Here is a 22,683-nt window from a genome sequence, read left to right on the forward strand (position 1 = left end):
TGTTTGCACCATTTTGCTTTCTTGTTAAAGTTCTATATTTCCCCCTAAAAGTGCTGGAAATATTTCTGTGTGCTTAGAAAGAGTCTCCACTGATTTATCTGCATGAATATAGGCTGAACATGGGAGACTGGAGCCTCAAGTGTGGTGGAAGAGCAATGGGAGCGCTAATCATGTTGCTCAGTGGGCTGTTACAGCGATGCAGCTGACTGCGCCTCTGTGCTGCAGGGAGGCAGCAGGGAACATCGGATCCTCGCCTTTGCATTCAAGCAATTTTCCTTTTAATTTAGAGAGACACTTTTCACTCGGTCCAAGGCAGTTTGCAGCACAGCTGGACGGTCTGGACAGGATGGAGCTAAACCTTCAGGCCTTTGCCTTTAACACACAGGGCATTAATCACCTCTGGCAGCCCGGTGTACAGACACAGATGGGTTTTTCTTGGTGAAGCTTCTTCTGCCTCTCTAGTCAAGCAGTAACTGAATTAACTCACACTGTCCTTCGCAAGCCCACAGTGGCAGGTGAAGAAAATACTCGCATGATCATCTGCAAGACATTAACAAATAAATCTATGCAGAGAATCAAATCTTGCAGTTCTGCGCAGCGCAGAAGCACAGAGAGCCAGGAAAAGGTCAAGGTTTAAGTTCAAGGTTTATGCCCAAGCAGATCAGGATACGTGGCTGACTGCAAAGCCTCTAAAACCCACACGGACCACCTTCTGATAATAAAAAACATTTTCTGACTGATGTGAAATTTAACAAGTTCTGACCAGAGAAAGTGTATTTTTATGATGCCTGTGAAAGATTCCCTTCATCTTGCTGGCCATTAATCACACGTGACAATACACCACGAAGCGATCAGTCTGACACAATCTGCCACATAGAGAAAATAACAGGTTTTTATCGATCTGAAACTTTGTCTCACTTCATCATTGTGACGTGAATGGCGAGAACTTTACGACAGGTGATCTCTCAGAACCCTGAAGGCTTGTGTTTCACAATAAAAACAAAATCTTAGAAATCCGGGTAAATATATATATTACTGTAAAGATTGGGGATTTACAGATAGGCACATTTTATTCAATATTTCCTTTAAATGTGCGCTGCAAAGACAAAGTAGAGACAGCCCAGCTCTACAATGAAAATACTGAGGCTCTGGCAGGTTCAGAGGTCAATACAAATCTGTAGTGCTGGACACAAAGAACTCGAAACCTGGCAAAGCGTCAAGCTCCACTACGTGTGCATATTTCTTTGTGAATATGCAACGTTTAATTAAACTGAGTCTTACAAAGGGGGGCCAAGGTCTCATATATAGTTTCATTACATTACATCATTATTTAGGCACATAAGAACGCTCTGCATGTTCCTGCTTTAATTTTAATGCGTTAAAAACGCTGAATGATGCGCATGTCACAGAGAAACAGCTCATATATGAAGGGTCAGCTTTAGCATCGTTCCAGAATAGATGAGATTGGATTTCTGTGGGGACAGAAATAAATTAACCGATCTATCAACTTTTTTTTTTTTTTTGCTCCACTCTCTGCTTTCAGTGTCGTTCGCTACACCGACCAGGAGATGGCAGCAACGCGCACTTTCCTCCAGTGAAGAAGACGCATTCTTGTTACGTAATCAGAAAGCGCCCGCGGACCTGATACACGAGGATGTGTTAGTGTTTACTGAAATAAGAGTATTTTAGCGATTCTTTTATCAAAACGCGTCCACAGCTGATCTCACCGAGCTTCAGAGGACGAGGTAAATCAGAAATGGGCGACTTTTCCTCCCTCGGTCTGTCAGACTGGCTGGTTAAACAGTGTAAACAGCTGGGAATCAACAAACCCACTCCAGTCCAGGAAAACTGCATGCCAGCTATCCTCCAAGGTAAGACGGGGCGGGGATACTGTCACATATATGCTTGTAATACCTGCCGGAGGATCTCTGAGTAACTGTTAAGCTGGTGTTGAGGATGTCTGGAAGACTTTCTCTGTTATTTACACAGCGGAGGTGGACTTCCTCGGCAGCTCTACATTTGCTCCATCACTATTGAGGTGTTTCTTTCCACAGGTCGGGATTGTATGGGCTGTGCCAAGACCGGCAGTGGGAAAACAGCAGCGTTCGTGTTGCCAGTGCTGCAGAAACTCTCAGAGGACCCGTACGGCATCTTCTGCCTGGTGCTCACTCCTACCAGGTCAGTGCAGGGGACAGATGTGAGCATCCAGAGTCTCAGTAATGCCTCATCAGACAAGCTGTAATAATGTTTTTTACCATGTTTGTATTTTATTTTAGTTCGTTTTCAAGTTCACAAAGTCATTTTAATTAGTTTACATTTTTCCAAAAGTCTAGCTAAATTTAGGTAACTAACTTCTTTCATATCTAGTTTTATTATACATTATAATAACCTCGATGTACATTCAAGATTCATGGTGATAATTGAGAATCACTGGGTTGGTGCATAAATACTATTTTGTGCTGTGTTATCTTCATTTTCACAGATTTAACTAAAGAAATGGGAAAAAATGTGTTTTTAATTACAGGCAGCTGGTAACAAAGTGCTTAAAGATTCGGTTTAAAATTGCTTCGTTGATCAGCCTGTTGTGTGTAGTGTTGGGCTCGTAGTTTTAAAAAAGCAGTACACGTTGCTCTTTGCTTCTCTTAAAAGTAATGCAGTACTTTGCTTAGTTGCACGTCAGAGAAAGTAATTTGGTAAACTGCTTTTTTTCTCACAGGCAAGTTACTCTGTAGTAATTATAACTGCAATATGATTACTGAATTTATTAGAGTTACTAAGTTACTGAAAAATCTAATGTTATTGCATTAACACGTTACTTTGGAGCGTGTTATTCTAATACTGGTTCATCCTTTGAGCTAAGTGTCTCCTTTATCCTTGAATGAGTCATAGGTCAGTGTTGGCTTAACAAACCAAAAACATTCATCTGAAAATGATCAGTTACAAGGACTAGAGTGAAAATGAGTGAAAAGCAGGCCAATGAGTAACTCTGAAAGACCTTCAGAAAGCCCAAAGAACTATTGTTTAAGACCACTTAAAAAAAAAAAAGAAATACGAGAAAGTCTGATCCTTGGAAACAAAATATAAAGAAATGAGGGGTCGTTCAAGATTTTTACACACATTTTTACAGGGAGCTGGCCTATCAGATTGCAGAGCAGTTCCGAGTCCTGGGGAAACCTTTGGGTCTGAAAGAATGCATCATCGTCGGTGGAATGGGTAACTACTTTCTTATTTCTGGGTTGAGGTTTTTGTTTTTTTGTTTTTTGCAACAACAAAAAAAAGAAAAGAATAAACATCAGAGATTCTTTCTCCCTGAAATCTCTCATCAGTATTTTTGAAGCAAATAATTGAGCAGCTGACCTTTAATCAGAGTGTAAAAATGTGCCAGATTTACCTGTTTCTGTTGTGCTTTGAGTGAATTTATTCCACCTGTGCAGAATTCACAGTTCACCGTTAAAGGTGGGAGTCCTGCTCAAAATGTGATGATGCTCAGCTGCAGGAACCAAACAGTGTTGCCATTTTCCATGAACTTGGTTTGCTTTTGTCTGATACTCGTGCTCTGTGCTGACTCTGCTGTGTTGTGGGCAGACATGGTGACCCAGGCCCTGGAGCTGTCCAACCAACCACATGTAGTCGTAGCAACGCCAGGCCGACTAGCCGATCACATCCGCAGCTCCAACACCTTCAGCATGAAGAGGATCCAGTTCTTGGTGAGTTCACCGAAACTCCAGATCCAATGATAAGATTATTGTTATTACATAAACTTCTGTTTATATGAAGTACTTATGTCACGTACAAGTTGTAATCTTTCACCAGTGTGCACACTGTTTAGTATTTTTCCACCTTGTGGAGCCACAGTTAGATGTTCAGTAACTGTGATGTAATTGGATATAATATCTCCTGGTTTTAGTGACTGTTTGTGTGTCTCCTTTTTGTCTGTGGCAGATTTTGGATGAAGCAGACCGGCTGCTGGAGCAGGGCTGTACCGACTTCACCAAAGACCTGGAGGTGATCCTGGAGATCCTGCCGGCCAAGCGTCAGACGATGCTGTTCAGCGCCACATTGACCGACACCCTGCAGGAGCTGAAGAGCATCGCCATGAACGAACCGTTCTTCTGGGAGAGCAAATCGGAGTGAGTGACCTGCATCTGTCTCGCGATTTGCAGGTTATTCATGGTCCAGTGAGAAATCGAATAAAACTGTTAGCAGGGTTCAGATTGGGAAACGGCGTGTGCAGATTTTCACCGGATACGTTCACAGAAAACTAAAAGAAACGATGTAAAATGTGAAAGTGTGTACAGAATAAAACAGCAGCTCAGCAGCTGAGCTTTATGTTCTCTGTTCAGCTTTACATGTTTTCTCCTCCTGGTGAGGTTAAATCTGTTTTCTGATCTCGGTGGGCAGAAAAAGGTAATAGAATCTAACTGTGCATGAGCGCTGTGTCACAGAGGCTCCACAGTGTTCAGTTGTTTCATCACCTGATGTTTCTGAAGCCCCGTCACCTTCAGCGATGCTGTCTGTTATATTTTTGAAATATCAAATCTAATCAGTGGTCAGTGATTTATCTTTTGTTATTGATGTTGTCAGAACACGAACGGTAGAGGAGCTGGACCAGAGATACATCCTCACTCCAGAGAAGGTGAAGGACGCCTACCTGGTTCATCTGATCCAGACATTCACCGATGAGCATGATGATTGGTCCATCATCATTTTTACCAACACGTGCAAGTAAGAAGCCACGAGGGGTTCAGCATCCTGTGTGCACATTTACAGATTAAAGCAAGGCGGTGCTGTTTTATGAAGCACAGTCTGGACTGTGATCATTAATTTTCCACATGTTATAACATATATTTGATTTAGAAGAGGAAAAAAACGATCATATGAATGATGTAAAACTTCTGCGTGCAGGTCTTTGAGTGTTCTCGCCTTTTTGTAGCTGTGGTTATGCTCACGTCGCACTGAATACATTTTCTTGACCAATTCAGGAGCTGTCAGATCCTCACCATGATGCTGCGGGAGTTTAACTTTCCAACCATCTCTCTGCACTCCATGATGAAACAGGTGAGGCTTGTGTGAACAGCAGCAAGGGCACAAACTGACATCAGCAGGGGGCCTGCTGAGACATTTTAAGGGCAGCTTCTTTGCAATGACAGCTGAGTGAGGTGCAGTCAATTAACTTTGCACCTACAAAGCATTTGACTTTGCTTTCTGTGTTGGAGATTTCACAATTCCTCAGAGGTCCTCTACAAATATCTGGGAATTATATTTGTGTCATTAAAGGGACAAAGAGTCTGTTGAAAAGCTTTTTATAGCAGATAAATGAACCCGCAGAATAACAGACTGTGCTTTTTGTTCTTCAGAAACAACGATTTGCAAACCTCGCCAAGTTCAAAGCCAGCGTCTACAAAATCCTGATAGCGACTGATGTAGCTGCCAGGTGAGAATGCACGCAGAGCATTGGAAAGAAATGAAAAGGCCACATTTTTATGACTCTAATCAACAAATCTGACACAAACATTATGTAGTGTGAGCCTGTTTAAGGCTTCTGTCACTCCTCAATGGAGACACCACAAAGCATTTCAATGCAGAAACATGTGTTTTCCTGTTACTTCCCACCCACAGGGGTTTGGATATCCCAACTGTCCAGGTCGTCATTAATCACAACACCCCCGGCCTTCCCAAGATCTACATCCACAGAGTCGGGCGAACAGCCAGAGCAGGTTTTGTTTCTGGTTCTTTTTTTCTTCTGAAATCGTCTTCCTCGCGACATAAACACCACTCATACACTGTGATGTTTTCCTCCTGCAGGGAGGAACGGAGTGTCCATCACGCTGGTCACGCAGTACGACATCCACCTGATTCACTCCATCGAAGAACAGATTCGTAAGTCGCATCTAGGGCTCAGTTTAAAGACCTGTGAATAAAGCTGGTAGGAAAGCTGCACCTCAGGATAGATTGTAGTCCATCGGTAACATTAATAAGTAAAACATGTAAAACTTTTGACTTTTAGAGATTGTATTTTATCTTAAACTTGGATGTTTGCACAATTTCTGATTGCAAAAGAGATTAGATAATGATTTTTGCTTTTTGAGATCTACAGCTCATCACCATCTTGTAAATATCACAAAGAGTGTGTGTGTGTGTGTGTGTGTGTGTGTGTGTGTGTGTGTGTGTGTGTGTGTGTGTGTGTGTGTGTGTGTGTGTGTGTGTGTGTGTGTGTGTGTGTGTTTGTGTGTGTTTAAACACTGGCCTCTCGTCTTCTTACAGAAACCAAGCTGAAGGAATATCCTGTGGAGGAGAAGGAAGTCCTGAAGATCCTCACCCAGGTCAACGTGACCCGGCGGGAGTGTGAGATAGTACGGATGTTTTATCACTTATGCTCACCTCTTGCTTTTCACTGTGCTGAATCCAGTTAAAGTGGAACATCGCTGTTGTTTCACACGATGACTGACAGTCTGAAAATTGTCCCGTTAGTCAGGGATGCCTGTTTTGAACCTGCCTCACCAGTTAAGTGTTTTCACTGTAAACTCCATGTTGCAGAAACTCGAGTCAACAGACTTTGATGAGAAAAAAGAGATCAACAAGAGGAAACAGCTGATCCTGGAGGGGAAGGTGAGTGCAGCCTCTTAGTGAACTATTTAAACATTATTCTGTTTTTGATTAGAAGCATCATTATTATATTTTTAAGTCGAGTTGAACGTCTGAACAACAGTGAGGCGTTATTTTCCAGATCTCGGGGTGACTGCTACTTAGGCAGAAGTGACAAAATAATTTTAATAGTTTGATATAAATATAAATAGTAAAACTAGACTAGAGTCTATGAAAGGTCTGTAAAAAAATAAACAGCTTCTTATAAACTCTGAAATTTTTATGAGTCATGCTTGATGCCTTTTACTTCACATTTAAGGTTGATTGAAGATCATAAACATTCAGAACAGCAGCGTTACACATCAACTCGCCAAAACTATGAATACGAGACAAATTAAATGTTATCCAGTATTTGACCGTCTCCTGATGACATCACCTACTCCTGAAGGGTGAACGGCAAAGCAAGATTAATGACTCGGTGAGCTCTTTTTACCGGGCTAAATCGCCATGGTAACTTATGCTGAATACATCACCTGTGCACGATGTTTTAGCCAAGTTTTAGTTTAAAATGAGCTGGATTTTTTTTTTAATTATTATTTTTCATTTATTTACAGGATACTGTGTGATATAGATTATGAAGGAATAATATATGCAACTAAAATTAGAGCTAGCTATAAAGTTCCACCAGTGCAAACTGTGTGTAAGTCTTTTATAGTGCTGTAATTGCAGCTGCTGGAGCAAAATTGACGATGGCATTTGTCACAGCACACAATATTTTGCTGCGAGGCTGTCGGAAAGTAACCTGTGACTAAATACATCCAGTTTAAAGTTTCGGAGCTCTGATGTTCACCTGACATAAAGAAGTGAAGCGCAGGATTCAAGTAAATTAAATCAAGTTGAAATGTTTTTATTTGACGAGTCTGCCTTGCAGCAGTGTTGCATTTAACTGTTACATTTTTTTTTTGTTCTTTCATCACCGTTGTGATGACAACGTAATGTAACAGTAATGAGAGCCCACACAGAGCATGAAGCAGAGAACATTTAATAACCACTCTGTCATCTCTGATTGGGGTTCTGTATCTTGTCAAGCCAGCGACTACAACACAGCTGTGGTCGCTGAGGGTCAAAGGTTATGCTGCTCACACTCACAGGCAGTAGCTTTTTGTGGCCATGTCTACTTTTAGTATGGATTCTCTACAAGAGAAAATCCATCATAAGTGTCCAGCGCCCTTCTGCAGCGGAGAACTGATGGAATAACCAGTACGTGTTATTACGACCATGTGCATAACTAGCCTGTGTGAAACAAGCCTTTAGTAGCAGTGTGATGTTTTGGCTGCACAGGTGTAATGAATATGGACACACATGATAGCAGCAGGCACCTCTCTATTCACCGTGTTTTAAATAGAGTGCCTAAAATACCTGGTACCTGCCCTACGGTGAGTTTGGCATTCTGGTATTCAAGAAGTCATTTCCTGCCATTTCAGGATCCAGAGCTGGAGGCCAAAAGGAAAGCTGAGCTGGAGAAGATCAGGAGCCAGAAGAAGAAGTTCAAACAGAAAATCCAGGAGAGCATTCAGAAACAGAAACAGCTAAAAAAGAAACTGATGAAGAGAAGACAGACGAAAAAGAAAGAGGCGGCGCAGGCAACTGCATGAAAACCGCCTCATGTATATACTGCACACTGTATAATAACCTGTAATATTTGTACCTGCAAATAAAATTCAAGCCACAGAAACAACTGAAGTTGACAGCGTTTATTGATTCAGTTTAACAAGAGAATCAGCATCTTGTGATGAAACGTCACTGCAAATAAGACTGTTTCAAATATGTATTTACATCACATTGAGACTTTATTTCATGAATTAAATCTCGGCCTAATGACGTGGTGAATGAACGCTATGTGTGGAACAGAATCACATCTTCAATGATTGCTGCACATGTTGGAATTGACTGGAGCTCAGAAGATGGGAGGAAAAAAATATTACGGCAACATTTTTTTAAAGCTCTAACACATTAGGATTCACCGGAACAAGTTGATATGCTAAAATGTCAACTATTTCTAACTCAAACATAACAATGTAAAGCGCAACATGATTGTCACGTGTGTGCAGAAATAAGAAGCAGGTGAGAAACAACGGTGCAGTACATTCTTGCTGTGTTCAGAAAGTGTCATTCCTGGAAGAAGTTACAAAACTACAATCCTTCGGACAGTTTGAAGAGAAGATACAAAAAAAAGAAAGGAAACGGCGTCCCGCTCATTCCTGTACTCAGCAAGTTGCTACGAAAAAAATAGATATATCCCATATTTCAGTAAAACTACACAACGAAACGATGCACACGGCAGCAAAATGTCTGACGAAAGCAAAGTGGATCAACTCAGGAGGAACTGCTCAGCACAAATCAAACAGCCACAGAAGGGGAAAATAAAATCTAACAACCTCCATTTTTACCTCACAGAGAAGGAAGGTGGCTTTTGTATCCCCTGCCCCTCAATCAGCCCAGCTGCTAGACTCACTCGCATTTTATTCAAACAATAAAAATATATAAATAAAACAAGTCCTTTTCTGTGGGTTTCTTAAGCCCTCTGGTGTCAGAAAGTTTGTTGGAAATGCTGGTCGTTTGACTGGAACTACATTCATGCTTGTGCTGCGGCTGTTTATCTGAGGGTGAGCGGTTATAGGCACTGATTCTGGTCTCATTCGCTGTTTATTTCATCTCTCTGCCACCGCCCGATCAGTACTGGGTGGCATTTTCTGCTGTGAGTGACTGGGGGTTAATAACAGAACAATTTGAATCCACAGGAACCAAAAGTCTTTCGGGTCAAGTTCATTTCTGAATTTCAAACACTTCTTTTCAACCTGATTAGCTTTCGTTGTATTTGGGTGGTCAACGTGACCTTTAATATGGCTTCATTAAGGTGGAAAACACAGTGGCATCTGGTATGAAAAAGTCCACTCTTTCCCCTAAAACTTTGACTTTAACATGTTTCCTTCTCTGCCTCAGCCACCTTCCTTTTCTTCTACTTTCTTGCGGTTGATTGATCGCCACGACTGCCTGTTAGCCTCATCTAAATGTCCCCGTTTAGTTTCTCTTACCTTAAGCAGGGATTCACGTGATGAGTGTGGACAGTCCACAATCCCCTGAGGAAATCACTCAGAGCAAAAGCATTCAAGCATTTGCCAATGTAAGCGTACACAGGGTGTTTTAAAAAGACAGCGGGACGTCAAAGACGCCGTCGTCTGAAAGATTAAAATAAGAGGGGGAAAAAAAAAAAAGCCTTTGCTGAAACCTCAAATGACGCCGAGCTGAATATTCAATGCTGGTCACGTTTGATAGTTTCAATGACATTTTTGCAATTTTGTGCTCTGTGGTAAGAAAGGTAAACTGTCCCATGATGATCGCGACATCGTCGGGATTCGCGTCTCATGTCTTGAAAACGAAGGAGAAAAAAAAAAGTCTGAAATCCCCATGCCCCTCCACCACTGACGGGTGGTCGAAACCACCCCACTGCAGACCTTGTGAACGAGCCAGTGGTTCTCAAGGCAAATGAAAGGCCTTTCAATATCAGACTCAGACACAGAAACAGAGTTTGTCGTTCCCCTCTGAGAGGGTCCGTCGACTGCCGCTTTCTTTAGAGGCTGCTGAGGTTTGGAGGGTCCAGTAGAAGACAGTAGGTAGCACGCTTCTCCCATGTCAAACCTAATTTTAAAAACAGTCCAGGGCACTGCACAGGTTGATAGTCAACCAGCTTTTAAGCATGGGGAAGCAGAACGGCAACCAGGTCGTGAAACCAGGTTTCTTCAAATTCTGCTGAAAATCTACGATCTTCACCTGAAGACGAGCGTATAAACTTTTCTCAGACGCTGTGGATGGGAAGGTGTTGGGAAGATTATTTTATTTGGAGCTCAACCTCATTTGGATTCCCATGAGAGACCGTTTGGACCTCTCGTGTTTCCCTCAGCAGCCCGACCACAAGCCGCCATCTTTTCGACCTCTCTCCTTCACGGGCATTGGTTCCTGCCTCTCACTTGTTCACTCGGCCTCTTATGCCATCTCCCTGCCTGTCTGTTCGTGCTCTCTTCTTCTACCCTCTTTGTTTCTCTCGCTGGTCATTGGTTTGGTTTCGCTATCCCGTCGCTTTCACTTGGTGGTGCTTCGGTTGTAGCAGAGGAAAACAGGTATCCATTTTATGTTTTTATTATTTCCCAGATTAAAAAGCTGATGAACTAAGCTCAGCTCAAGCCTAGCTCCCTTCTTTGGGTAACCTGCAAGACAACACGGATGAGAAAAGTTGAGCTGGTTAGAGCTTTTGCATAACATGTTTTATATGCCTGATGTGATTTTAGCTCATCCACAAGTCAATTATTATATAACATTTCCAGTGGATGATTCCTGAGGTTTCAGGCACTTTCACAAAGTTTTATGTGAAACTGGACTTAAAATATATTGTAAGTTAGCCAAGATCAGTGAGACACCTGAAGCTTGTGGCAATCAGTCATGAGATCAGCTTTCCTCTGAATACTTTGACACTACACTGCAGCTAAAGACATAGTTCATGTACTTACACTTCAGTACTGCGACAGTCCAGTCACGCCGCCATGCTGGTACGCACGTTCACCCTGGTAGGTCGAGTCCTGGGACAAAGCCACGTCGATTTGGGACTTGAACTCGTCACCCAGGTAGCTGTCCTGGAGGACATAACGGTACACAAATCAGTTGTTTTTCCATCCAAGATTGTTCAAGCTTGTCCACCGACGCCTTCAGAGTTTAACCGATAAGTGTTGAGAGTCATCCAGACGTTTTCAAGGGACACTCAGACGTACCTGCCCCTGAGCAAGCAGTTTTATCTCCCCTGAAAACAGCCCTGAATGAACTGCTGCAGAACTTTTGCAAAGTGAGAACACACAATGGCGAATCAAAAAGCGCCTGGTAGTTCCTGAGGTGGAAAACACTGCAAAGTGTTTAGACAGGAAACTTTTTCTTTAACCTTTTCTAATTCAATCTTAGTAATGCTTTTATTTATTTATTTATTTATTTAAATTGAATGAATCTGGATTAGAATACAGTTTCTCTGGTCTAGATAGGAGACTGGTATTTATAATGATTTTAAAAGATATGTAGCAACTCATTCCAGGTTAATTTCAAAACAAAAATTTCTCAGAGGATTAATGCATGATCACAACCCAAGAGATTATTAATGAAACAGCAACACTGATGATATTTATGGCAGCAGTTAAACTTGGTTGTCATTAAATTAGCGTTACTCTCTGCTGCATCTCCTTTCTTTAAGCAACAGTGACGCGTTACCTGGGAGAGCTCCGGCTGGGAGAGGCCAGGCTGGCTCATCTGTGAGGGCTGGCTCATGGAGATGTAGCCTTGTGTCAGTGGCCCCTGGGAGAAGGATTGGGAGGCTCCATCCTGGCTGGCCTGACTGTTGGGTCCATTACCCTGACAGGCACCCTGGTGTGCTGAACCACGGACCCTCTGCCGCCCACCACGCCCAGGCTTACCTTTCATTGCTCCACGCCCTTTAAGGAGGGGGAGGAAGGAAAAAATAAATAAATAAAATCACAACCTGTCAAGTCATTATGCTGGGTAGGTATAAGGCATGAGAAGTGACAGTTATCAAATATCATTGAAGGACTTTGAATTATGCCCTCAGTGAGCAGCAATTTTTTGGAATCACTGAACATTAAAAAACAAACAAAAAAAACAACACACATCCAGAATAACCCGTCTGCGTGCCGTTATTAAGGTAGTCTGAGGTGGGACTAGTCCGAGCAATGCTGGAGGAGGTCTATCAACTTTCCCTCTCCCCCTTTTTTTTTTTTCTCCTTCTTAGGTTTAGATTTGCAGTTTCAATGAAAAACAAACTTTCCTCACTTCTCCTTTTGCTGTTATCGTACCTGCAGCAGGGCCATTGGGCTGACCTAGATAGCTAGGTGGAGCCATTGGTGGCATCACCAAGTTGAAGGGTATAGGAATATTCATAGCAGCCATGGGACCTGGGCCTGCACCAATCATCCCAATCTGGTCATGTGTTTGGAAGTACATATTAGATGGACGTCCACCTGAAAGAGATCATCAGTATCGATAAGACATGACATGCATGATTTAAAAAAAAAAAAAAAAAAAAAAAGCTGACATATTACCATTGCTCCGGTCGTATGCAGAACCAGGGATGAGAGCCTCACGGGCATCGTACATTGCAGTGCTCATAAAACGTCCTCCCTGGAAAACACCGGTGATGTTTAGAACAGATTGGACTGATTTGCACTAACCAGCTTAAAAAACAACAACAACAACAACAACAAAACCACTGCTGCCTTCAGTTTACTTCCTGTGACAGCTGACTGGATGCATGCAGCCTTTACATTCATGGCACAAGTTTTGGGAGACCCCCTCGTGTCAAAGCAGGTGTGAATGTTGACACCTTTAATCAGACTCTCCTCAACTTGCTAAGCACAACACTCCTCATCAGAAGAGGAACAAGACACATTTAAAAACAAATAGACAGCAAAGACACAAAAACACCTTGTGACCAAAAGGTTGAGCCCCTTTTCCATTAGTACCTACTCTGATCGATTCGCCACCTGATACCAGGTACTAAAATGTGAGGATGTCAAACTGTGCATGCCACCGATTAGCAGGTCAATGGCGTCACTCAATGAGTCACGAGCATCTTGTTCACAAAAACACATCTTGTTGGATACTAATTTACGTCACAGGACGCTTGGCCGCGTTGCTGTGACGACGACCATGCACATTAGGTTGTAATGGAATCAAGTCAATCCAAGCAGGTAGTAATGGAAAGGTATCACGATCCTAAACTACTTTTTAACTCAACTTCCACTGTTACTCAGGTGCCAATTCCCAGTATTAGTTTGGATTCATACATCATTTAAAAAATTAAAAAAAAAAAAAAAAAATGTATGACGCGTCCTACTCACAGGGTTGATGGTGTTGACCAGTTTGCGGGGCTTGCTGAACTGCATGAGGCTCTCCCTCAGGTTGTTTAGGGGCCCCTCCACGAGGACCTTTTGCTCCTTGTAGTTGTTCAGCAGGTTGTTCCACAGTGGCTGCTTGGAGAGCGCCTTGGGGTTGCCCACAATGATGACACCATACCTTCAGACATAAGACAACTGATGAGGGGTAGGTTGCAGCTTACACAAATCACACAGTGTGAAATGTTGTGTGCGCAGAACAGAGTCAATCTAGTGTGTGTTCATATAGCCTGGTCGTTAAAATGAAGCTAAATTTGACACATGAGTCATTCAAATCAGAAACGCACGATCGATTGAGCCGTGCTTCATCTGTCCACTGTGATTATTTTAACAGTTCTTACTTGGCCCTGGTCAGCGCCACGTTGAGACGGCGAGGGTCGTTCAGGAAGCCAATTCCCTGGTGCTCGTTGGCTCGAACACAAGACAGGATGATGAAGTCCTTCTCTCTGCCCTGAAAGGCGTCCACGCTGGCAATTTCCACTTGCTATAATGAATCACGATAAAAGGTGAAATTGCATTGTAAAAACAGAGGACCAAATCTGAGTGGTCGTGTGCTAAACTTTAAACAATAACTTCATGTTGGTCTACTCTCAACTCTGGCTCTCCAGTTGTTCACTTTCTTTTTTGTCCATCTCCTCTGTGGAGGAGACGGGACGTCCTACTCCTAACTGCTCCATGTTGATGTTGTCCTGGTATATCTCCTAATGTGTGTAACTATAAAGTGTTTGCTGGAAAAGGGTATTTTTGCATTTGTGTTATAAGTGATACCTGATAGAGTTTGGTGTGCAGGGAGCCGCTGAACTGCATGTATTGGACCAGGTAGGAGCGCTGACCCTCGTACGGGGTGATGATGCCGATCTGATCGGGTTTGGCTCCCGCCTTCAGCAGCCTGGTGGTGATTTTCTCCACGTTGGCAGCTTCAGTCCTGAAAAAACAGTCAATCGTATCAATATTGGGACAATCATTTAAAGTTAACTATGGCAAACTGATGCAAAAAAAAAAAAAAAAAAAAAAAAAGCAATCACGTCCACAGTTGCTTTAAACCAGGGGCCAAAACAAATTACGTCAGCAAATTTAAGTAGGATTGAAGTGAAATGCCACCAAGTAACAAACAAAATGTGAGAACTTACCTGTTAAGGTACGAGGTTCCAGAGCTGGCAATCTCCTCCTGACCTTGAGTAACGTAAAAGAACATGGGCTTGTCTGGTTGTGGCCACTGGAAATCAAAGCCCTTCTTGATGCGGTCAGCTGAGGAGAACAGGACGGTCTAATTATTGTTAAGTTATAAGTTGGTGGATCTTCTACTAATCAGTGTGGAAATCAATTTGCTCCTTCATCAAACCAGATAGTGAACTGCCGGATCGTAACAAACCTGCAGTGACGCCATTCTGCAGGGATCCCTCGTAGAAAATGTTAGAGGGGAAGGCACTGAGAGCCGGGTGCATACGGTACTGGACCTGCAGGCGGATCGGCCGGATCCCCAGGACCACTAGGCGCTCAAACAGGGACTGCGACAGACCTGCTTTAGCCGCCTTCTTACACATCACCACAGGACCCAACTGGCAGTGGTCACCCACCAGAATAAGCTGTGTGGAGGAAGAAGAGCCACATAAGTGTGACGCTTTGGTTAGTTTAACAACACAAGACAAGATATTAATGTTCAGACTGTTGAAAGTTTTAATACTTGACAGTAGCTGCTACTACAGTTTAAATGACAAAGCTTTACATTTTTAGTTGACATGTGCCAAAGTATTTCTTCATTTACTGTTAATGCAAAAAAACGACAGAAACCAAAGCAAACAGCAGCAGCTGGGAACTGATGCAGCTGTTTGGGTTTTGTACCTGCTTTGCTCCCAACACCACGGGCACCATACACTCGGGCTCAGTGGCTTGGGTGCTCTCATCGATCAGGATCGAACGGAACTGCATCTTGGCCAGACGAGGGTCTCCAGCTCCGACACAAGTGCAGCAGATTACGTCAGCATTCTGGACAACAAAGAGGAAATTATGATCATTATCTGCATCTCAGGTTGAAGAAGCTATTGAATCATCTTAATGGACTGGTACAGACAGCCAGTTGAAATGGGATATTTTCTTCTCCTGTACTGTCATGTGCTGACTGGCTGAGGCCAGTGGAGTTGCAGGATTTAGCTACACAGTAGTGTAGCAGCAACTGTCTATAATAGGGAGAGGCAACTAAGGATGTGGACAACTAATGTGGTGGATGTTTAAATGCTGCTGCCCTCAGTGATCAGCACCACAACTTGTAGTTAAAAATTAAATGTATAAATTAGGCCACTGCTTCTGCAGAATAATTCTCAGAGGCAAACAACATTTGACTGAAATCACTTGTTGCACCAAGAATGCCTGAAATCGCCGACTTCCAGCCGCATTTAAAGTGAAAACCAACACCTCCTCACCATGAGCAGCTCCCTCTCAGCAGTGCGCTTCAGAGCCCTGTAGCGTTTCTCATCAGCAGACGACAGCTCGCCAGTCTCATCTTTTAGCTGCTGTAGTTTCTGAAGCTCCGGCATACTGTGGAGACAAAGACACATCAGATTATTTACACCAGTACATTACAACACCAAATCTGTGATATAACATGGTCACACCTGGAAAATGAAGGACTATTTCCCCTCATGCTACTGACCTGTCCATGTTGCTGATCTGGTTGTGTAAAGCAAGGAAAGACACAGGGGACTCGATGGCCTCCCTGCTCTTGGCACACAGCCTGACAACCTTCAGTCCAGTCTTATCGATCTTCTCAGTCAGCTGGTCCACAGCAATGTTACTGGGAGCACACACCAAAACTGGTCTACAGGACACATGCACCACAGAGAGAAAGGGAACAAGAATTACACGACTGGAATAATAACACGCTTCAAGTATAAAAGGGTTAACTCAATTTTTGCCTCACCCGTTGCCCTGTCGGGACAAGTGGTACACAATCGTGGCAGAGGTGACGGTCTTCCCAGTGCCAGGAGGCCCCTGGATCAGACTAAGAGGTCTCTGAAGCACCGTCTTCACAGCATACACCTGAACATGCAAGAAACAAAATAAATCAACTGGATACTTAAAACAAACGCAGTTTGCCAAAAACACAAAACACTTTTTGCCGATCATAACAGAAATCTTTTCTTATTCTTTGAGTTTTCTAAATTAATTTACAAAGATGAATGTCTTTGTTGCACTAATGTACAGTAAATAAATCAACTAAAATTACACTATGTCCTACACTGAGATTATGGCCATCTAAAAGTTTTCTCGTATGAGTTACGATGTCCAAGTCTGACCTGTGAGTGATTGAGGTCAGGAAGGCCTGGGGCAGTGAAGCGCTTTGGCAGCTGGCACTTAATGGTGACATCCTCAACTTCATGCCCCAGGAGTTTGTGGTAAATGTAGCCAGACACTGAGGTCTCATCCACCGCAAACGTCTTCAGGGCGCTTTGCATCCTGCAGCAGGACATAAACAACTAAGTCAGCCGTTACTGCCAAAAATAGCTTACCAAATGCATTTAAATTAAGCTGAAATCTTTACAACTGGTAGTCAAATCAAAAAAAAGAAAAGATAAGACACAATGAATCTACTGAAAACATGAGGTGGAAATGAAAGGAAAGGAAGAAAAGACCTTTTGGTACGCCATGTCGCTAAATGCTCTGGCATAAAACAGCTTACCTATCAAAGGAAGTCGACTTCCACACAAAGTCCACCTGGAAGTTGTGGGGGATTTCCACAGGTGCTCCAACACTGCTCCGCAACTCAATGGCAATTTCATCTCCATAGTCTTTAAACACGGGCTATTAAGGAAATCCAGCATTATCTGTAACATACTTCTAGTGGGTGAGTGTGGGCTTTGCTGTCTGTACTTCTCGGTTAGGACAGTCACTGCTGCCGTAAAGGGCCACGCTGGAAGGCAACATTAAGAAACAGATCATATCAGCTGTGCAAAGGATACTGTCTGGGACCTTGATGACATGACCGATGCCCTTCCACAGCGGGGCCAGGTCTCCCTTGTACCGCAGACAAATCTCATCACCTTGCATCAGCCGCATATCTGGGGTCAAGTGAAAGGACACAAGTTAGAAACTTGCATACAGAAGTATTTAAGGACAGGGCTAAGTTTATGAAAACACATGATACAATACCGTGCCCTCATCTAACCCCACAACACAAAACAGAGGTAAGAGGAGAAAAAAACAAAACAAAAAAACAAAAACAAAACACGCACACATGCCACCAAAAGATGCAGGGATGGGGGAGGTTGCGTGCAAGGCCTGAGGGGGGGGGAGTAGGATGGGAGCTACATCTGTACCACAGAACCACTGGGAGGAAGGAAAGTTTAGAGAATTACCACCTGAATCCGTCTTAGGAAGAGTGAAATAGGCAATCCGCTTTTTGTTCAGCCCCAGATCCCACCTAACTGTTATATTATCTTGAGTCTGAAAAAGGAGGAAAAAATGATCAAAACATCAGGAATAATAATACAGATATCACAGCTATGACAATATTGCAGAAAATAAAGTAAAAACACCTGATCAGAAAAGTGCCTTATGCCACAAAAACACATTTCAGATCGCATCTGTAGTCAGGAAAATCTATCATCACATCCTGCTTCAGCATGAAAATAAAATAATCCTCACCATACCATTAAAATCATTAAATGATTAAAGGCTTTTTAAAGATTAAAAACTTTAGCCATGTACATTTCTGGAAGTAAAACACCAGTAACCACATTCCAGGCACCTCTGTGTGGAACCATGTTCAGGTACCTGTGACTCCTTAAGCTTCTTGTCGTAGTCAGCTTCCAATTTGACCAAAGGGCCAAATATATTTTGGTATTGATAAGCATCCTCGTAACGCAGCAGTACATGCTGGGGCTCCTCATCTACTCCAGGTTTCTCCAGGTCTTCCAAGGTGGCAGTGGGATTGTCCTGTAGGAAAACCACAAAAAACAATAAAAACAAAGTCAACACTCTTACAAGCCCTGAAAGAGCAAAAGGCATACAAGTGGATCGTACCTTCCAGAGTTCCTCCAACTTGTTGATTTGCTGGGCCGTGATCTGACGGGCTCTAAGCTGCTCCTGTTCTGATGGGATCTTCACCAGCCAGGACAGAAAGCATCGGTCCTGGATCAGCGGCTGCCACTGCGAGCTGTCCCAGTTGATGTCCTTCAGGCTGCTTTGGCTGGCACAGGGCTGCCTGAATGGAGGCACAAAATTCAGGCCAAGTATTGGAGGTTTCAAACTAATCGAACTACTGTTAAATCACAGTACTTCTTACTGCAAGTCCATGAGGCCATACAGAGGGTTATGTTTACTGTCAGAGCCGCAAGCTCTATTTCAAGCTTAATGCACATTAGTAGGGCGGTCCAGAGACAACAGCTGCAGACTCTATAGCTGACTGCCTGTTCACTACTTTGATTGATAGTGCATATTATGTGCTATAGTCAGAACACTGGCTCTGTCTTCGCTGAACACATTGGTGTTTGTGTGACAGAAAAATCCACGCTGGGGACTTTATTTCCCACTTCCAGCACAAACAGAAAGTAACAGTCCAGAAGTGTTGTAGCTCTATTCATCTGCCATAGTACATAATGTATGTACACACACAGCTCTGTGTCTGTGCTGAACTCTGTTGATCAGAGGGCAAAAGCAGAGAGTTTCTCACACTTCCACCATGAAGAGAAAGTATCACGAGAGCAGCAAGTTCCATTAACCTCCTTCACAAACAGCAATGAACAATTAATCCTAATAATAATAATGGATTGGATTTATATAGTGCTTTTCAAGGCACCCAAAGCGCTTTACAGTACCACTATTCATTCACTCTCACATTCATACACTGGTGGAGGCAAGCTACGGTTGTAGCCACAGCTGCCCTGGGGCAGACTGACAGAAGCGAAGCTGCCATATCGCGCCATCGGCCCCTCTGGCCAACACCAGTAGGCAAGTAGGGTAAAGTGTCTTGCCCAGGGACACAACGACCAGGACAGAGAGCCCTGGGATCGAACCGGCGACCTTCCGGTTACAGATGCGATTCCCAACCCCCTGAGCCACGGTCGCTAAGTCAGTCTAAGCAGACCACTGAAGGTAAAAAATATAAAACCATAACATTTATGCAAAGCCTGCCCAGTTCTTTTTATTAACTTGAAAAAAAACAAAACCATAAAAAACCTAGAACATCTTCTTGACTGTTCTGAGTCTCTTTTGAGCTGCTTTAATATGTCTGAAAACAAATATGAGCCTATGTGGGGGGGCTGCAATACACAGGTCAATTAAAAATTTCTAAATACGTGTTTCATATAAATTTCTGACAAGATTATTTACCCTAAATTATTCCATTTTGCAAAAGAAGAGCTCTCTTTAGCAAAAATACATTAAAATAAAAAGGTTCATCAATTTTGTTCATGAACCTTCATCTGTTGGCCATTTTTTCCTGTCTATCTCATTATTCAGGCATCTCAAGGCCTCTTTACCAGTGTCCTAAAGTCTAAAGTAAGGGGGAGAAACCTAAATAACTGAGAAGAAAAGAACTTTATCATAAACTTCCAGAGTCAAATGTAAATATTCAGATCAAGCTTCACAGAGGTAGAATATTGTCCTGCTTCAATCAGGACAGTCCCCAGCAACATACCTGCAGAGTAGCACCACCACAGAATCAGCCTTTGCTGGGATGAAGCCCAGGAGAAAGACGTTGCGACAGCCGCAGTTGTAACATTCCAGCACGGTTTCGCCCAGCGGCCCATCTTTATGCAGAGTCACTTCTTTGCATTTCGCTCTCACCAAATGGTTCACAATATGGCTGCGAGGCAGACAATGGAAGTCAAACCAAACAGAAAATTAAAAAACTGACACTGAGCCCGAGAGCAAAAGTGGGAAACGGCCCACTTCACAGTTATGAACAAAGGCTGTGAATAGGATACGATTCCTATTACACTGCTTGGTAGCATCTACAGTAAATAAACCTGAACACGCCCTCTGTTCAACCAATGCAAATACAAGAGTTGCCATCTACTTCTCACAGATCTCTCATTACACACATGCCACATGACCTGTCTGTCAAAATATGGCTGGTGTTGGCAGAAGTGTGTGAAAATTTCATTGTTATCGTTTCAGGTTATTAGTAGTTTCACTTTCCGATTCCTACATGCAATTAAATAAAGACAAGCTGACGACGCACCTGCCGGATGTATTGCCACGCCCATTACAGAACCACTTCTTGCTGGTATTGCAGTACACCACACACGCTGGATCGTGGATACCACAGTAGCTGTAAGGAACAACCACAGCAGTGTTCAGAGCAAACACAACAAGAGCAAAAGACCAACTGTACACACATGATATCGGATGTCAAAGGAGTCAGCATATTATACGGACCCTGTCAAATGCTACATGCTCACATGCCTCAAACACAAATATGAAATGTCATGGGAATATGTTGCCGCCATACATGCAGGACTCTTGAAGCTAATTCATATTCAATAGGTGTCAAAAACATGTACAGTATTTCATAAGTTTCAACAAGAATGCACACAAACACTCCCAGAAAGCCAATTTAAGAGAGTTAAATACATTTAAATTGCATATTTAACTGCCAATTCTTATTAAAAGCTTTTACCTAAATTGCACTGTCAATTTAATGTTTAGTATTCTTACAGGATTATGAAAGTAAACAGGAATGAGATTCAAGCAGTAATGTGAAAAGTATTAAAGCTGGTTGACATTTCATCAGGGCCACGTGAATCGTATCGTAGCACTAAAATTATAAACCTCTGATAGTGCACTACAATTCAACCATTGTGAGTAGCTAAAAATTGTACAGCATACTAGTGATGTAGATGACGATCACTAACTAATGTACTGCAATCAGTTCATCGGTAACGCACAGTCTGCTGACATCCTGCCACGGTGCGATTTTTTCCAGCGTACCTGCACGCGTGCAAGGGCAGGTCTTTGGTGTAGTACGTGTCCTCTTCATCCTCCTCAAAGTTCAGCTCGGCCAACAGTTGGCTGGCTTTGGCCACGGAATCATCCACTCCACCGTTGTGAAGACCCTCATCGGGACCATTTACCTGCAGCACAACACCTGCTTTACTGAACAAACTCACCGCTAACGATTAGCAGCCAGGCACACAGCGCTGAGAGAGCCACTAAATTATAAGTTGACAGGTTGTCAGCGCTCATGAATTTTCTCTATGATTTTTACAGTTACGCTCACGAGTTTAGTTTACCTAACACAGTTCAAAATAAAGATAAAAATACAATTACTGTTACTTCAGAAGTTTAGTTAGGGGGCTTGCTAACGCTGCAACCCAGCTAACACTGAGCTAAGTAATGCTATCCAATTTAGCGGGCTAACAGGTAGCGCTGGGTCAGCTAGCTAACTACAGCTAGCGTCAGTAAAGCGCGCTTTCTCGTGCCTTCCTGTGAAATTGAAAACCTCAGACCTGGCTGTCCAGCTGGCTCTGTGTCTGCCCTTGAGTTTGCGTCTGACTGGGAAGGGTGAAGTCGGTGAAGTCATACTCCGAGCCCTGGGTGTCCGCTCCGAGCAACTCCGCTTCCTCGGTGTCCAGGAAGGTGAGGGTCTGGGAGCTCGGCCCGTACGCCTCCACGCTCATCTCGACTCTCTCAACTTTCGCTTTACTGACGGGTTTCCGGGATTAGTATAAAGACAGTTAAAATCCAAAGCGTTTTCGTTGATCGACAATTGGTTTAGAGCCCGACGTTATCAGTCTCAGTTTGAACCTAAATAAAAAAAATGGAACCGATCGGAACCTCGAAAGCTGCAGCAGGTCCAACAGCCGCGGTGACGGACTTCCCCAACGTGTGACGTTCACCGGAGGCTGGAGCTCAGCTCACAGACAGGTCTCTACAGGGAAGAGCTCTCACTCTGATCCCATATCCGGGTCTCAAAGCAACGTCACGAAACGCTGTGAGGAAATCCATTAAAAATAGCAATACTAATACATATAATACTCCTAGCTCTTTTGACAGTTTTTTCAGTAGGTTTTGTTTTAATTTTTTTTATACAAATTGCATGATTCCCAATTTGTGTCCAAATCTGGTTAAAAAAAAAAATTAATCTAATCGTGTT

The 22,683-nt window shown here is 43.0% G+C and overlaps 2 protein-coding genes across 5 annotated transcripts; one reads left to right on the forward strand and one right to left on the reverse strand.

The window, feature by feature from the left end:
• The first annotated feature begins 1,628 nt into the window (after positions 1–1,628).
• ddx49 (DEAD (Asp-Glu-Ala-Asp) box polypeptide 49) lies at positions 1,629–8,318 on the forward strand. The gene is made up of 13 exons (XM_085433053.1): positions 1,629–1,871; positions 2,055–2,178; positions 3,128–3,213; positions 3,586–3,707; positions 3,943–4,130; positions 4,585–4,725; positions 4,983–5,058; positions 5,358–5,434; positions 5,620–5,717; positions 5,806–5,880; positions 6,265–6,353; positions 6,538–6,609; positions 8,070–8,318. The coding sequence occupies exons 1-13, from the start codon at positions 1,757–1,759 to the stop codon at positions 8,238–8,240; spliced, it is 1,434 nt and encodes a 477-aa protein (XP_085289179.1). The 5' UTR covers positions 1,629–1,756; the 3' UTR covers positions 8,241–8,318.
• Positions 8,319–8,324: 6 nt separating this feature from the next.
• LOC146692834 (regulator of nonsense transcripts 1) lies at positions 8,325–22,428 on the reverse strand. 4 transcript variants are annotated; one of them, XM_085433050.1, is made up of 24 exons: positions 22,037–22,428; positions 21,519–21,661; positions 20,770–20,859; positions 20,224–20,391; positions 18,609–18,789; positions 18,360–18,521; positions 17,819–17,912; positions 17,546–17,644; positions 17,266–17,374; positions 16,883–17,042; positions 16,507–16,625; positions 16,240–16,404; positions 16,010–16,124; positions 15,432–15,575; positions 14,962–15,175; positions 14,720–14,837; positions 14,358–14,514; positions 13,931–14,073; positions 13,536–13,710; positions 12,738–12,816; positions 12,492–12,656; positions 11,893–12,113; positions 11,151–11,273; positions 8,325–10,850 (listed from the first exon to the last, which is right to left on the reverse strand). In XM_085433050.1, the coding sequence occupies exons 1-23, from the start codon at positions 22,205–22,207 to the stop codon at positions 11,154–11,156; spliced, it is 3,312 nt and encodes a 1,103-aa protein (XP_085289176.1). In that variant the 5' UTR covers positions 22,208–22,428; the 3' UTR covers positions 8,325–10,850; positions 11,151–11,153. The 4 variants fall into 4 exon arrangements, with proteins under 4 accessions (XP_085289176.1, XP_085289178.1, XP_085289175.1 ...); XM_085433052.1 differs by lacking the exon at positions 17,819–17,912 and adding an exon at positions 17,945–18,029; XM_085433049.1 differs by having other exon boundaries at positions 17,819–18,029.
• Between the last annotated feature and the right edge of the window lie 255 nt (positions 22,429–22,683).

Source organism: Copadichromis virginalis, linkage group LG15 (genome assembly GCF_057382275.1).
Source record: "Copadichromis virginalis isolate Kocher_CV1m ecotype Utaka linkage group LG15, C_Virginalis_male_GT1.1, whole genome shotgun sequence".
NCBI classification, from domain to species: domain Eukaryota; kingdom Metazoa; phylum Chordata; class Actinopteri; order Cichliformes; family Cichlidae; genus Copadichromis; species Copadichromis virginalis.

Bases quoted from the DNA above. Each gene is read 5' to 3' on its own strand.
- ddx49 (XM_085433053.1), top strand. From the start codon at position 1,757: ATGGGCGACTTTTCCTCCCTCGGTCTGTCAGACTGGCTGGTTAAACAG. The intron at 1,872-2,054 runs GTAAGACGGGGC...TTCTTTCCACAG, and splicing joins CATGCCAGCTATCCTCCAAG to GTCGGGATTGTATGGGCTGT. The intron at 5,881-6,264 runs GTAAGTCGCATC...GTCTTCTTACAG, and splicing joins CTCCATCGAAGAACAGATTC to AAACCAAGCTGAAGGAATAT.
- LOC146692834 (XM_085433049.1), bottom strand. From the start codon at position 22,207: ATGAGCGTGGAGGCGTACGGGCCGAGCTCCCAGACCCTCACCTTCCTG. The intron at 17,645-17,818 runs GTGCGTGTTTTG...ACTTGACCCCAG, and splicing joins TGCATCTTTTGGTGGCATGT to ATATGCGGCTGATGCAAGGT. The intron at 16,405-16,506 runs GTGAGGCAAAAA...TGTGTCCTGTAG, and splicing joins TTGTCCCGACAGGGCAACGG to ACCAGTTTTGGTGTGTGCTC.